Here is a 15382-nt window from a genome sequence, read left to right on the forward strand (position 1 = left end):
CAAGATTTATTATCCAGACATTGAACAGATCTTTAAGTATTTCATAAAAAAGTTTTTAAACAGGATAGTACAATACAGGAGCATCTCTAGAGACTTTTGGTCAACCCTAGTGACTCTGGACCGAACACTTGCAGCCACTGTGGGACCCCCAAATAAAAAAGGTATCTTTGTCAGCATTTAGACTATCTTAACTCTAACGTGTGTGAGACTAAATGATAGAGAATTTGTAAAACAGACACAGATAACATTTATACAATACGGTCTGTATCATTCAAGCAAAATACTTGAGAAGATGGCCTTTGCTGCAATGTGTCAACTGTAATCATGGCACAGTAGAAAATATCAATTGATCATCAGTCCTGATGATCTAAAAGTTAACTTGTTTGAGCCAGGGGTTCCTTGGTGGCTGCAGGTCTTAAATATATCTATGCCCAAGTAACTCCTAGAAGACCAAAATTTTGACTACTGGTGTTGTTATTTTAAATCAGAAATCTGTTACCAAGATGTTTAACAGAAGGGGAATGGAAAGTAGAATACTTAAGATGCCCATGTCATCCTTAGCTTTTTCCTATAACATCTATTAACAGTCCTGTGTGTGATCCTTCCATTCATGTTAGCCATTTACACTGACTAGAGCATGCTAAATCCATGTACGCAAGATATTGGTTAAGGACTGCGATAGGAGGGTGACTTACATCAAGGTACTGTAAAATTCTTAAACAAGCGAATTATTTGTGTCGGTTGTACAGAAGAGGGTGAAAAAGTACCTTCAACAGTAAAAATATGATTGTTTATAATAGTAGACGGAAGGCAGAACTTAGTATTGTTTACAACTGGGAGGAAAATTTGCCTTTCTGTGGCATTAAAGTTGACTGATAGTTAAAAATGGATGCTGCTTTTTCGTCTAAGAATCCCAATCATCAAAAAATTCAATTTAGGATTGTTCATTGCATCTATTCTATATTCTAAAAGCATTTTGCCATGGGTCTATCCACTGATACTTATTGTCCCTTCTGCCAGGCAAGCATCTCAGGTATCTCTTTGCATATGTTTTGGGATTCCCCTCCAGTCTTGGCTTTGTAGTTGTTTATTGCTAAATTTCTCTCAACGATTTTTCTCATTAATATCCATTCCTTTCCTTAACTTTTTCTCTTACTGAGACTCTTGTCTCCCTGTCACTTCTGTCTAGCTGCAAAGACATTTTTGACTTCTTGTTGGAAACCTGTTGCTTTTATCTCTTTTACATCGTGACAGGCCTCGTTTGCAATCTTACCCTCCTAGAAATTTTAGCAGCAGTAACCAATGGGTCATATGCTTCATATTGTGTAGCAAGGTTTAAAAATGGGAGTTTTTTAGTTTATTAAATAACACTCATAATATTTAATTTGTGGGTTTTATTTTAGCTAAGGTGTAGCTTTTAAGTGAATAAACTGTGAACTAGACTATAGCTACACTATAGCACTGCTTTTACTTGTGTGAATATAACCAAGAGTTCCGAAAAAAAAAATATTGAGAAAGTTAAATGTAGGCAGAGGAAAAGAGCACAGCACAAGAAGTGCTTACAAGCAGGAAATTTAGCTCAACAATGACATCATAATGTCAGGGACAGCCGAAAGAGGGGGAGCAGATGCGGGTTAATGGAAATAAAGGATCAAGGAGCGAGGGAGAAATATAAACTTTCAGAAGACAAGTATCGGTTGACTTCAGAAAAGGGATCCACTAAATATGTTATTCTTTTGAAACATCATTTAATCAAACTGAAAGAATAAAATGCATTTAACACAGCACTGAATTATGGGATGCAAAAAGCCATACTAATAGAGAGAACTCTGGGAGAAATATGCAAGTGTACATCAAATGTTATACAAGAGGTGTTACCTGTTATGTTTAAGCTCAGATAAGATAAGGTCATTGAGGGCTGGAGCCTATCCCAGCCACAAAAGAGCACAAAGCTTTAACAATCCCCTGGTCAGGGTGCCAGTCCATTGCAGGAAAAAGCTGCTGGACACATACATTTTAAATCCTGTATTTTAATTTCAATGCATTAAATTGACTTTAACATGAAGCAGGCAAAACAAAAGCAAAGAAAATTGAATTGTCTCTGACAAAATTTGATAGCTCACCATAAAAATGCTGGATCAGCAAAACGTTGACAGTTAAAAGATAAATATTCCTCAAATTTAATAGAAACCTGGTTACATATGTTTGGGATGCCACCACCGGAAAGGCACAAAGGAAGGAAAGAAATGAAGACAAGATGAAAAGGATAAAAGGCTAAGGCAAAAATGAAGTTGAGAAATGAGCAGGGGTCAAATAACTGAGAAATCCTGACTGAACCAAGTGTCAAAACAGCCCAGGCAAAATTCCTCACACTAAATAGAATTGAATTAGCTCCTAACTATAATAATGAAAGTTTGTTTTTTTCTAAGGTTCCAAGGTTAGTAGGTCAGGTTTAGTGCACTGCTCTCTCACATAAGGTTTTGGTAATACCGCAACTTACCACACACCATCTCAGCAGCAGGTTTCATCATTATAAAAAATGTGGCCGCAACAATGAAAAACATATGTGAAAGCAATATAATTTTTTAGGTTTGTTTCAGATTAATTCTTAACTATTTGTTTCTTCTTCTTTTATCTATAATGCAGCAAAGCATACTTGGTTCCACATTGTGACACAGTAATCAGTCAAGCTGAACAAGAACACACATTTTCATATTAATTCATCATCTTTAAATATAGTTTGAAAAACAATTAAATCCCACTTCAAATTCAGGTCTAACACCTCAGAGAAAGAGACTGAGAGCATGCACTGATACAGCACCTCAGAGCCACAGATTAACTGATTTAGTCAGTTAACAGCAGTACCACAGTACAATCAGGTGATGTTTAAGAGGGACTGGAATTAGAACCCTCTAAATCCAAGACTAATGGTGCTCCAGTACAAATTACCTTTACTTCAAATAGATGAGGTTTTTATTAAATTGGTAGTCTAAAAACCAAAGCAAGCTTTGGAGTGCCAGTAGATGTAGTTTGGGTGATTGTATTATTTGCAATATATTTACTGGGGAATTTAGTTGAGCTAAACATAAAGTGAAAGGAACCTGAAATGGGTTTGAATGTTCAGAAGACCACTTCCTTGTCACAGGGCTGTTATGGTTTGTTTGTTTTTAATTTTAAAATGTATACAACATAAAAATTATGAAACCAAAAAATTGAAGCTGATCTATATGTTTTAGTTGAATCATTTTGTGGAGACTTGGCATGAACCTTAAAGCATTTGTGTGTGTATAAGGATGCCTGTTAAATCCCCACTTCTGAAAGCCAAAATGTTCTAAGATAAACAGCCTACAAATCGTAAGAAATGGGAAATTGACAGAAATCAAATTCTATTTTTGCATGTTCTTTGCTAAAACATAATATATGAGACCAATATCATTTGATTTGGGATGCTAGACAATATACGCTTTTTATCCTTTCACATGGCATTTTCTATGCAGTAGCACCTTATTGTGCCACCCTCTATATTGGCTGACATTATGTAGAGTTCTGGCTATGAAGGACTCCACTATCTGCTAATAAACTCTGTAGCTGCCTTAAAGTGAATATTTGCCTCTCTGAAGCTTACATACAAGTTGTCTCCTTACATTAGCAGTATGTTTTCTAGGATTACCTATTCTACATAGCTTCTACTTACTAATTGAGTTAACTATGCCTGCTGGTACATCTAAAAATCTTTCTCAGTTATTTTCTCTCTAACTTTGGAATTTCTCTCTTGATACTGATGTCTTCCAGATTCATATCCTAATAATGAATCTTACAGTGTGAAATTTTAATGAGAAACAGTGCCACTTATTTTCTTGATTCGTTGATGAAGGCCATGTACTGTATATGGAAAGTGTGTCCTCATTAACAATTGTTTTTCACTCGTGTAAAGTCAGCAATTCCACAATGCAAGGATCATATACTTATGCAAACAGCATATTTTCTAATTTCTTTAGATTTTTTTCTAAAATAATGTGAAATTAACATAACTCATTTTCAATTTCAAAATTAAAATGTCCCAAAGAACCAAATGTCAGTGTAGGATTTGTTATTCATTAAAATTAGAGAGGTGGTCTGGGGTTTGAATGCTTTTGTGTATATCATAGACTTCAACCCCTTGCAATCCTGAATTTGTCAAAGCAATTTGAAGATGTCTACACATGACTTTCATAATCTAGTGGTAAACTGCACTTCCTAGTTCCAAGTTATTTGGTGGGATGTTTATCTTAAACGTTTTCAAATCCTGGCATACATTCAAATCAAGATTTTCAATTCCCGGGGGAGTAAATGCTAACATTATTCAAAGTTATTGTCTGTTTTTACATGAAATGATTTTCATTACTCTTTAATTTAATATTGTTTTTTGTATCAGTATGATGCTGCTGGATTATATGAATTTCCCCTTGGGATTAATAAAGTATCTATCTATCTATCTATCTGCCACTGACATATGATGCCTCTTGTCAATTTTCACGTCTTTGATCTTTATAAAAAATTACCTAAATTACAATTGTTTTTACATTTTTACAGTTTGAATCCTGGCAGGTTAAGCAACTTACTAAGGGTCACACAGGGATTCACTCGTAGTAATTAAATCAGCATCATCATGCAGCTATTAGAGCCGCAACAGAGATACATGACAAGTTTTATTGAATTACATGCTGCAGCTTCTAGTTTTTGATTCACACAAGTTAGTGATATACCAAATACACTTAACATTTATAGCTTGTCTGCAGTTAAGTATGTCCTGTCCTCAACAGCTGACCCTGTCCGCTGAGAAGGGGTTATGGGTTTGTGCTGTACAGATTTAGTTAGAGATTAGAACAATGTAAATATATTGCACCATATCTACAGTAGGAAGCATTTGGGATTTATGGATTCATGCTGTGACCTATAACATATGCAGATCATTGTTTAAACTATGGCAAAGAGACCCAGGAGGCAGAAACAGTACTTACATTGCATATTTAGACAACTCCAACGCATTTAAAAAAACTGATGTTAACTTCATGTGCAAGTTTGCTTTGAGACGGGAGGCTGCTAATGTGTAACTGAATGTCTGCCAGAAATTACCCATTTAGTTCCAATGTTCTTGAAAGTGAAGTTGCGCCACTATTTTAGTCCCAGGAGACCAACAGAAAGTTCAGTCAGTGTTCACAAGTAAACTAATATTGGATGTTTAGTTGATCTCTGTGGGATGAAAGCACTGACCCCTAGGTTAAGGCATTCCTGCTGTATATTTCAAACAGTTATGGGAAAGATCTGATTAATACTTCAACTCTGACTTGAGAAAGGCATGTGTAAGCTTAAAAATTTATATGAATTATAGGAAAGCAATGAGCCCTTGACACTTTATGAAGATATGCAGTAGGTCTGACCTTCTACTTTTATTTTTTGTGCAGTCAAATTATTGCCTTATTAACTTGACAAATGATGCTGCTGCAAGACTTCTCACCAGAAACTTACCATATGCTAACTATCATAATTTAGAGATTATAAGACCATAAGTTTAACTAAAATAATTTAAATACAGCTCACCCATGCGCAGGGCAGTGGATACAGCATTTTGGGTTTCAGTCCCAAACATGTATTAACTATGTGAAATTTGAACATTTTCTCTGTGTGTGGGTTTTCCTGTGACTACTCCAGTTCCCCCAACCGAGGTTGATTCCTGTATTATCACCAATGTGGCTGGAACAGGCTGTAGGCCTCTGTGATCCTGAATTAGAGCAGGGTGGTTTGAGAATATTATGTAATGTAATGCCCTACTCACACTGCTATGGCATTATAGCAGTCTTCAGAATTCAGATAAACTTCTTTTGTTATAAAAAATGGTGTCACAATCCCTCCTAATCCACTAACAGCTGTGTTTGGTGTACTTCCAGATGGGCTTAAAGTGGAGAAGGACAAACAAATTGTATTTGCTTTTACTACACTACTAGCACGTAGACTCCTAACTCTCCTATTCCAAGTCAGTGGATAACTGATGTTATATACTATTTAAAACTGGAAAAAAATCTAATTTGCACTTTAAGAATCTGTACAAAATGTTTTCAAAACCCGGCAGGATCTAATCAATAACATTTTAGAATAAGCACTTAAATTGACAAAGCAGGTTCTCTCCCATCTTTTACTCCATTTATCTTTATTCATTTATTAATTTATCTATTTATTTATGTTTACTAGCTTAAAGTTTTACTCTGCTGACCTAGCTCTCTCTCTAGGAAATGGCAGTGGTTTAAGTTGGTGTATATGAAATAAAATAAGGTTTATAAAGATCCAACAGATGTTTCATCATGCACTAAATCATTCCAGGAAATAATAGATTTCAGATTTCCAGCTCAAAGACACACATTCTTTTTTTACTGACTGACTGAGTGTATTTTTTTCATTTCAGCACCAGACGCAAGTTGTGGTTTGCCAGGTTTCCACCACGGTTGCATATGTTTGGCTAGCTCACATTTTTGGAAATAGAAAGTTGTTAGTAAGCTTTTTTATGTTCATGGTCATTTCCTGTCATAATCACAGCTAAGTACAATGTATATTATATATAGTGAATTCCTGTTGATGGGTGGGCACTGTGTCCACAAAGCACAAAAGTTTTATTATTTTCATCAGGAGGATTTAATGCAACAGCTGAATATATTAAGGCTCAAGAATATGAAACATGTAGCACAAAGAATTTGACATATACTAGTAAACTCATGGGTTGCCAATATTAAAAACAAGCCACCTCCAAAAAGGAAGCATGTATTTGAAAACTGAACAGACTAATTCCAGACTAATAACAATGGTATTGCATACCTCTCGGATTTCAAAAATTGCATAGCAAGTGCAGACCTTCACTCCCAAACGTCTATAATAACAGACTTAGCAAAATCTTAGAACATAAGAGATCTTTTGCTGTCAACCTAAGTTTGGCATTTGCTGTTCACGAAAAGTTTCCAAAATATATCTGTAATAAGATATAGAAATCACCAAGGTTCATTTATAAACCATCCTCCTTCGGAACTTGTTCCATGTTTCAAATGCCCCCTGATAAAAAGCAACACAATAAAAAACACACTTAAAATAATTCATATTCCATTGAAAATAAAAAGACATTTTTTTATATTGACTGTACTTATTTCAGTTAGGTGAACTGGCGGTTCTAAATTGGTCTGATGTGGTGAGTAAGATGGTGAGTAAGTGTGGCCATCCACAGACTGATTACTACTTGGTGCACTGGGCCACAGCTATAGCCATAAAAGCAATAGGAGAAGTGAAAATGGATGCATTTAAACAATAGGTCTCACTCTGGACACCTGAAACACCATTTTTTCTTCCGTTCATTATCCCAGTGGACGCCAGGAGAGGCATAAAGAAAAACTGACATGTGAATGAACCAACCCAGTGCTGAGGTACATTATTCAGTTTAGGCAGCAGCTCCTGATAAGGTAAACACCACTGCAGTTACTCCACACTGCCATCCTGTTCAATCATATAGTAGGTCCTCAAGAAGCTGAAACCATATTTTAAGGTTGAGACAATAGCCAGTCAGGTAATAATATAAAGAACAAGGGCAAGCACAAATGTTAGCACTTGTATCAACATCAGCAACAAACACAAGGTAGGGACCAACTCAGGACTGGGTACATACACATGATGACACTCACACAGGAACATTTGAAATATTCAACTAACCTAAAATGTTTACCTTTAGGGACGTGAAAGATCAATCGGAGTACCTTAAGATAAAGGATGAGTGTGCATACTCCACACGGACACTCACCACGGTGCAGGATTTATACCAGGATTAATACATTGCATCGTTTTGCAATCCATGCTACTATATAATTCATTTCCATTAAATTTTAGTCTGAACACATATGAGAAAGTACTTGAAGGCCCAGAGTCTTGATTCCACTGTCTATTCAACATATGCAAGATTTGATAAGCTTATTTTGGTTATTCCAGCTCCTCCAGGAAAGCAGCTCACAGTACATAAGCAACAAAACAGATAAACAGATATTCTACCTTTTCACAGTGTGTGCTCAGGAAAATTTATCTCACTTAATTGTAGAGTGGGAATTAAAGGAAGATCTGGAATGCAGTCTCCTTCCTTCTGGCTGAGAAAACCGGAGTCAGCTAAGTCTCCCAAAAGTGTTCCACGCTGCTATTTCTTCTCTATAACAAGTATGGTTCAATGAACAATAGCTTGTGTTTCCTGAAAATTCTAAGTCACGGACAATATCATTTTCTGTCCGTTCAACCCTAAAAAGTCTCTATCGTGCTGATTATTCTCAGCATTTGCTATTTTCAGTAGCATGCAGTGTACTGCCCTTCTGAGTAAATGGTGGGTCAAAAAGGGCACTTAATCTTCCTTTTTCATAGGTACCAGAAAAATCTTATTCCCATTTGTTTTGAAAAGAGACCTAAGATTCATCTTATATAGTCTCTTAAATGGTGACACATTATGACTAAATATTGCATGTCCAAAATGGTGCAGCAATTAGAGCATTAAACTAATATTACTAAGGAAGGTAAAGTGTTTTGGTCAGGGCTACAAATTCAGACAAAAGTATTAATAGCAGGCATAGAAAAGAGTCACAAAGAGAGGAACAGATATTTTGAATTGCTTTTCAAATTCATTATATGTGTGAGATGCTCCCCTTGGTTTCTGTGATTATAGCACCTCTTGGGGAGTGCTAACTCCTTGTAACTCATCTGAACTGTTCCTGGTAAGTCCACATAATCTGAAAAAAACTAACATTTGTAAATTTGTGAGCCCAGTGTTTACAGTTTAGACTTCATGATTGTTGTTCACCATTTAAGCTTTTTTTCTCTTTTTTTCCCCAATGTAGATCCATGCTGCAAAATGGCGGCTCAGCAGTAGATAGTGCCATTGCTGCACTGTTGTGCACCTCATTACTGAACCCACAGAGCATGGGTATAGGAGGAGGAGTCATTTTCAACATATATGAAGCTTCAGGTAAAAATAAAAAAGTTTTCCCAACTTTGTTCTAGACCAGGGGTCCTCAATCACAGTCCTGGAGTTGCTTAATAAGAAGCATGTATTGCTCAAGTAACACTTCTGCTTCATTTTAGTTGTCTCGCTCGTTAAGATTTTGAACCTTTATTGCTTATTTTTCATCTTAAACAGCTGTATTCTTGGTTTTTAAAGGCTCCTAATTAGCAATAACCTGCAAATGACAAAAGAAACCAGCATTTCTCCATTTTGCTTGTTTCCAATTAAACCTGTGTGTATTTACCGTGCACTATTTGGTTTAATTAAATACTTGGAAGGAAAGTGAAGAGAAAAAAGTGAAAGACTGACAATTACTCATCAAATTTAGACTTCAAACTATTTGGATGATATCCTTAGAAAGGGGAAGAAAATCTAGGATTTGAGAATGGCTTGACATAGCAGAGTTAGAGCACTAATAAGAAATTAAATTATTGGCAAGAATTGTTTTCTAATTAAGCAAAAGGGATGGAACAAAAACCTGCAGCCACTGCAGCCCTCCAGGACTGTGATTAAGGACGCCTGTTCTAGACAAATACAGTAAATGTAGAATGATTTTATGGAAAGCTACAGTAACCTTTTAAAAAGTAACTTTGATACGTACTATATGTGTAACCATATAAACTGTGGACATCTCTTAAAGAACTTTGGGAAGTGGTGGGGAAAAATAGGTTTTGTTCACTGCAAGTCTGTCTCTGATTTTATCTCCTGTTCAGTGCACTACTCAGGAAATACTTAACATTTGAAATCAAATGAAATCCAGTTGTCTTTAGCAACTGATGCTGTCCAGTGCTGTTTGACTCCTACAAAGGGCAAGCAAGCTAGCAGGAAGTGATTTGTGCAAGATTAAATTGACACAACAAAACTTTTATTTTAAACCTTAACCTTGCAGTATGTTTCTTTACATTTAATGTACATGTGGTCTTGTAGTTCTGCCCATATTCATTTACCCAATTGAGTTATTTTGTACATGTGACAGCCTATTCAGTATTGGGTCCTGATTTACTCAATGACTTCAGCTCACTAAAACCCCCAAAAAGTGGCACTGGGTTTAAACAATGGATGGAGGTCTGTTTAAGTTATTTGTTTTAATTAATTAATGCATGTATTATTATTTGTTAGATAATATAGGATTTACTTAAGTACTTTGTTTTATTTAATTGTTATTTACTTATTATCTGTAACTGCTTATGTATGAAGAATAATTTACACTTAGTGCAGTGTAATGGTTCAGGCTAGCTCCATGCTAATGTCCCGTCCAGGAGCTTCTTGAACCTACCACCATCACATTAGGTGATAGCCATGAAGTGAATCAAGGCGGTTAGGACTGAAGAACTGAAGGAAACAGCAAGTGGGATAGGTGCCTGACTTTTTAAAAAAAAAAAAAAACCTGAGGAGAATGTTTTAAGATTTTGGGACTTCTAATGGACATTTATCATTTTAAAGTTGTTTCTTTTAATGTCCTGTCTTTATGAAGGTGGTCTACGGCTTAACAGATAGTAGCCAAATAAATAATTATATAGCTGGCTTGATCTCCATGTGTGTGCTCACATGGCTGCAGGAAATTGGTGGGGTGAACACAGAGCATGCGAGGTTGTGGTCTGTCTTGATTGCTCCATTGGCTTTCTGTAGTCCGTGAATGAGGATCTGCGACCACGGAGGCATATAAGGGATCAGCTGTCATGAAAAGGGGAGAGAGAAAAATAAAAACAGAAATTGTGCTTGGGAGGAACGGAAACAAAAAGGAAAAGAGAGAAGCAGGAGAAAACGAAAGAGACGAGCAATGGAAGAAAGCTGAAAGGCCAGACAGAACGAAAGAACAGAAGTTAAAAGAAGTTGAAAGGAAAGATAAGAAAGTCTCAGGGCGAGGAGCCTGTGGCTGAAGAAAAGGTTCTTTTATTGAGCGATTGCCTGGGAGTAGGAGCAACTTGATGTACGGTGTCTCCTGGAGATGTACACCTACTAGCCTGTTATTAGATGGTAACCTGTTACCACCAGGACAGTGAGGAAGTGGAGCCTGGATGCTGAAATGGTTCTGAATGAGTGCTTTCAAATGGGAAATGATGTGTGAGTCACATGGAGATTATTTTGAGGGACTCAGCCACTGCATCACAAACTATATTGACTTCTGTGTCAACACTATGGTACCCTCAAAGACAGTTGCTTTGCAAGCAACAAGCCCTGGATTACAAAGTAAATAAAATGTCTTGTGAATGAGAAAAAGAGAGCATTGAAATCCATTGACAAAGAAGATCTGAAAGACACACAGCAGTGGCCAAAGAAAAAGTTGAGTAAAAGAAAGGAAACTTACAAAGCCAAAATTAGAAAACAAACTCACTCAAAATAACATGAAAGAATGTCTGAAAAGGGCTGGGTATAATTATTTGACTCAAACGATCCTGGGCTCATGAGCTAGAAAGGGATACTGGCAAAGCTAATGCCTTTAACCAATTTTTTAATACATTTTCCAAACCACTGCCAGCTTTTTTCAATTACCTGTCTTCCCACACCATCCTTACTATATCAATAACTCCTACTACATCAGGTAGAATGACCAGTGATGAGTCCACCTCTGACCATGAGTATGGGCTTCCCAAACCTCAAGACCAAGTAAGGAGATAACTGAGGAAGCTACATATAGGAAAGGCCACAGAACTAGATGGGAGTTAGTCCTCAAATTATTAAGGCTTTTACAGACCAATTTTACGGTATCCTCTATCACCTGTTCAGTTTATCCCTAAAGCTCCAGAAAGTGCTGCTACTGTGGGAAACCTCCTGATTGTTCCTGTTTCAAAGGATGCAGGCACCTCTTCACCTAATGACTACAGACCAGTGGCACTTACTCCTCAAATTATGAAGGCCTTTGAGAGACTGTTCCTGTGCTATATGAGTCTTTTTGCGGTACACCAACTGGACCCACTGCAGTTTACCTTTTGGACAAAAATTGGAGTGGAGGATGCAATTATCTATCTGCTACACTAGTCTTATTCTGACCTGGAAAAAGCTGGCAGTATTGTGATCATTATATTTTTTTATTTCTTCAGTGCATTAAATACCATCAGGCAATCCCTGTTAAGGGGATAAACTCAGAGCTGTCCAGGTAGATGAATGTACGATGTTCTGCATAATGGACTATCGTTCAAGCAGAACACTTTTTGTGAAATTTGACTGTGTTTCTGATACAGATGTGAGGGATACTGGAGCACCACAAGGGAATAGTCCTGTCTCCTTTTAACTTCTTTCAGTACACCTCCAACTCTAAACATAACACTACATCATGCAACTTGGAGAAATTTTCAAATAGCAAAGCAGAAAATTAAAACAAAACTGAGTGCCATTTTGAACAATATTGCACATCATCTCTCTGACACACTAACACGGAGGACATTTTAAGCAAACACATTCCTCTGCAGTCAAGAAACACTACTGGTGTTCCTTTATACCAACAGATTTCTACCTGTATAAAGGGCCAAGTATCTCCCAGGGGACAAATAAAGTTCTATCTATCTAGCAATCTGTCTATCAGACTCAAAGTTTTAACTATTAACTCGCATACTGTCACCTGCTTGCAACTAAGACTTCATTACTGATTCACCTGCATTAATTGCATTATTTATCATTACTTATGCAGTACTGATTCAGTGTCAACATACTAACTATGTAATATTTAGTTATGTAACAGATTATTTAATGTGACTATTAATTACTTACTATTGTAGGATACTTTAGCTTAGTGAATGTAGTATTACTTTGTTATTACTTTTATATAGAATTTTGTTTGCAACTAGTGCTTGCTGAAATAGGTTCCAGCTTCACAGTGGCCTTGTTCAGGATACATGGATTTGGAAATGAGTGGCTGGATGGATGGATTTAGTTTGTGTTCTTCAATCAGAATACAGTCCTAGCAGATGCCACATTATATCTAACTTTCAAATTAGGATAAAATGGATCAGCATCTGGAGACATTGTGGTTAGTGCTGCTGCCTCATGGATTTAGCTCCCTGGATTCAATTTCTGCACTTATTAACAATGTGTGTGCAATTTGCAGATCCAACTTGAGGGCTGTCTTCCCACATACTGAAGTCATGCATTCTAGAATAATTGATAAATGGTCAGTTTAAATTGGTTAAATGTTTTTATGGGTGCATTTGGATGAGTGTTTGTGTCGCTGCGAGTGTGCCTTATAATGAATTGTTGCCTCATCTGTTACAGGACTGGTCCCTAAAGTGTATCCAGTGTCAGTGGCATAGACTATGACCCTGAAGTGGATATGTTGGGTTAGAAAATGTAGCATTATACTGCATTATACTTACATATTGCTACATATTCTCATGTATTCACTTCCTCAAAGTGCCCAATGAGGAAAGCTTCAGAAAGTATGGAAATTGAATGAGCTTTTAAAATAGCTGACAGCCAAAGGAGGACACAATACTGTCATCCTCTTTGCAATAGATGGGAGATAATGGACTCTTTTTCATTCGTGGTCTTGGCAAAAGTATAGACCTGTCAATGTTCACATCTAAATGTCCATCTATATGCTTTTTATCATATTCTCACAGGGTGGCACAGTGGTAGCCTGGATGTGACCAGGGTTCACATCCTGCATTGAGTTTCCCTTGTTCTCTCCATGTCTACATGGGTTGCCTCTGGGTGCACCGATTTCCTCCCACAGTCCAAAAAACATGCAGGTTAGTTGGACTGGCGACGCTAAACTGGCCCTATGGCACCATGTGTGTGGTGTATAAGTGTGTTCACACTGCAATGGGTTGGTGCCCAGTCCAGGGATTATTCCTGTTCTGCACCCTGTGGTTACTGGAATAGGCTCTAGGAAATACCAGGTTTAGAGAATGGTATGATTGTGTTTAGGCAAATTTGAAAATAGAACCATAATGTATGTTACAATTAGAAATCATTAGTTCCTTATTATTGTATGTTATTTTTTGTTTTTAGGCAAAGTCACCATAATTAATGCCCGTGAAACAGTGCCACAAAACACACCAGAGTTCTTGAGAAACTGCACAGAACGTCTAAATACAGGTATGTGGCTGCCATTACATACTTTGAATAAAAAAGAAGATTACAGGTTTGAAACTATGTCAGTATTATTTTAGGTTAACCCAACACTGTCTTATATAACCAAGAGAAGGGTAAATGTCAAGACAAAAGCTCTATTTTACTGAAACATAAGACAGTAAAAAGGGAATAATACAATACAAATAATAATAAAACAAATAGAGGTTATTTAAGAAAGTGGGCCAATAAGACTCAACAACATTTACTGATGCTATGCTGTCTCATAATTCCAAGGACAAAGATTTGATTCCCAGCCCAGGTAATGTCTGTGTGGAGCTCATTCACTCTTTCCATGTCTGCAACCGTTTTCACATGGTTCTTTGGTTTCTTTCTGCAAGATGGCCAGATTAGGTTGACTAGTGGACTAGTATCCCTTCCTGAGTTGGTTCCTAACTCATTGTTGATTTCCTGAATACTGTATGGCTCCCTGAAGCCCTGTATTTGAACTAAGTAAAAAAAATACTTTTCTCAAAGTAGAAGCCAAACCAGAAAAGGGTTTCTGTCTGTTGGAGTGAGAACACTTATTCACACATACACACACACATTAAGGTTCAATTAACAGATGGCCTTTAAACACATGCTTATATTTGTGAGGAAAACTGGAATAACTGCAGAAAAAAACCAAAACCTGAACATACCAAAAACATACAAATAGTACAAAACTAGTGACTCCTGGAGCTGTAAAGCAGCAGCAGCAGTGCTAACCATTGTGTTTTCAGTCCAAATGGGAATTCAGAATGTAGAAATATTATCTGGCCTGGTGTGCAAACCTTGCAGTTGCTCCTTACTGTCTTTTGAGACAATAAGAATAAGGAGCCTTTACATACTGTAATGTTATCTTTAAAAGTTCATAAATCTGCATCGTGTACCTTTGTAAGGCGCTTAGAAAGTTCAGAAATGCAGCTTTTCTTATATTTTTTTTACATTTCCTGTACAAAGGTTTTGTTGTTTTTGTTTTCTCTACAATCGTTTTGCAGAGCTATCCACTGATACTGCGGTGGGCTGGCGCCCTGCCCAAGGTTTGTTTCCTGCCTTGGCTCCAGCAGACCCCTGTGACCCTGTAGTTAGGATATAGCGGGTTGGATAATGGATGGATGGATGGATACTCACTGATAAATACAAGTTTCAATCACTAATGTCTACTAGGTTTTAGGATTACCTTTGTTATCTGATGTACATTTAAAAGTAAAATGTTTTCTTTCCAATAGAAAGCTGCTTCTAACAGAAAACATCTGGCAAAAATTTCACAAACTGCTTAAAAAC

At 36.9% G+C, this 15382-nt stretch overlaps 1 protein-coding gene across 1 annotated transcript in view; it reads left to right on the forward strand.

Annotated features, from left to right (window-relative positions):
* Positions 1 to 15382, forward strand: part of LOC120540807 (glutathione hydrolase 5 proenzyme-like) — a 70584-nt gene that overhangs the window by 31812 nt on the left and 23390 nt on the right. Inside the window, exons 2-3 of the mRNA XM_039771872.1 lie at positions 8886 to 9013; positions 13997 to 14083. Of these exons, the coding sequence (XP_039627806.1) occupies positions 8886 to 9013; positions 13997 to 14083 (215 nt within the window). The remainder of the gene's footprint in view (positions 1 to 8885; positions 9014 to 13996; positions 14084 to 15382) is intronic.

Source organism: Polypterus senegalus, chromosome 12 (assembly GCF_016835505.1).
Source record: "Polypterus senegalus isolate Bchr_013 chromosome 12, ASM1683550v1, whole genome shotgun sequence".
NCBI lineage: Eukaryota > Metazoa > Chordata > Cladistia > Polypteriformes > Polypteridae > Polypterus > Polypterus senegalus.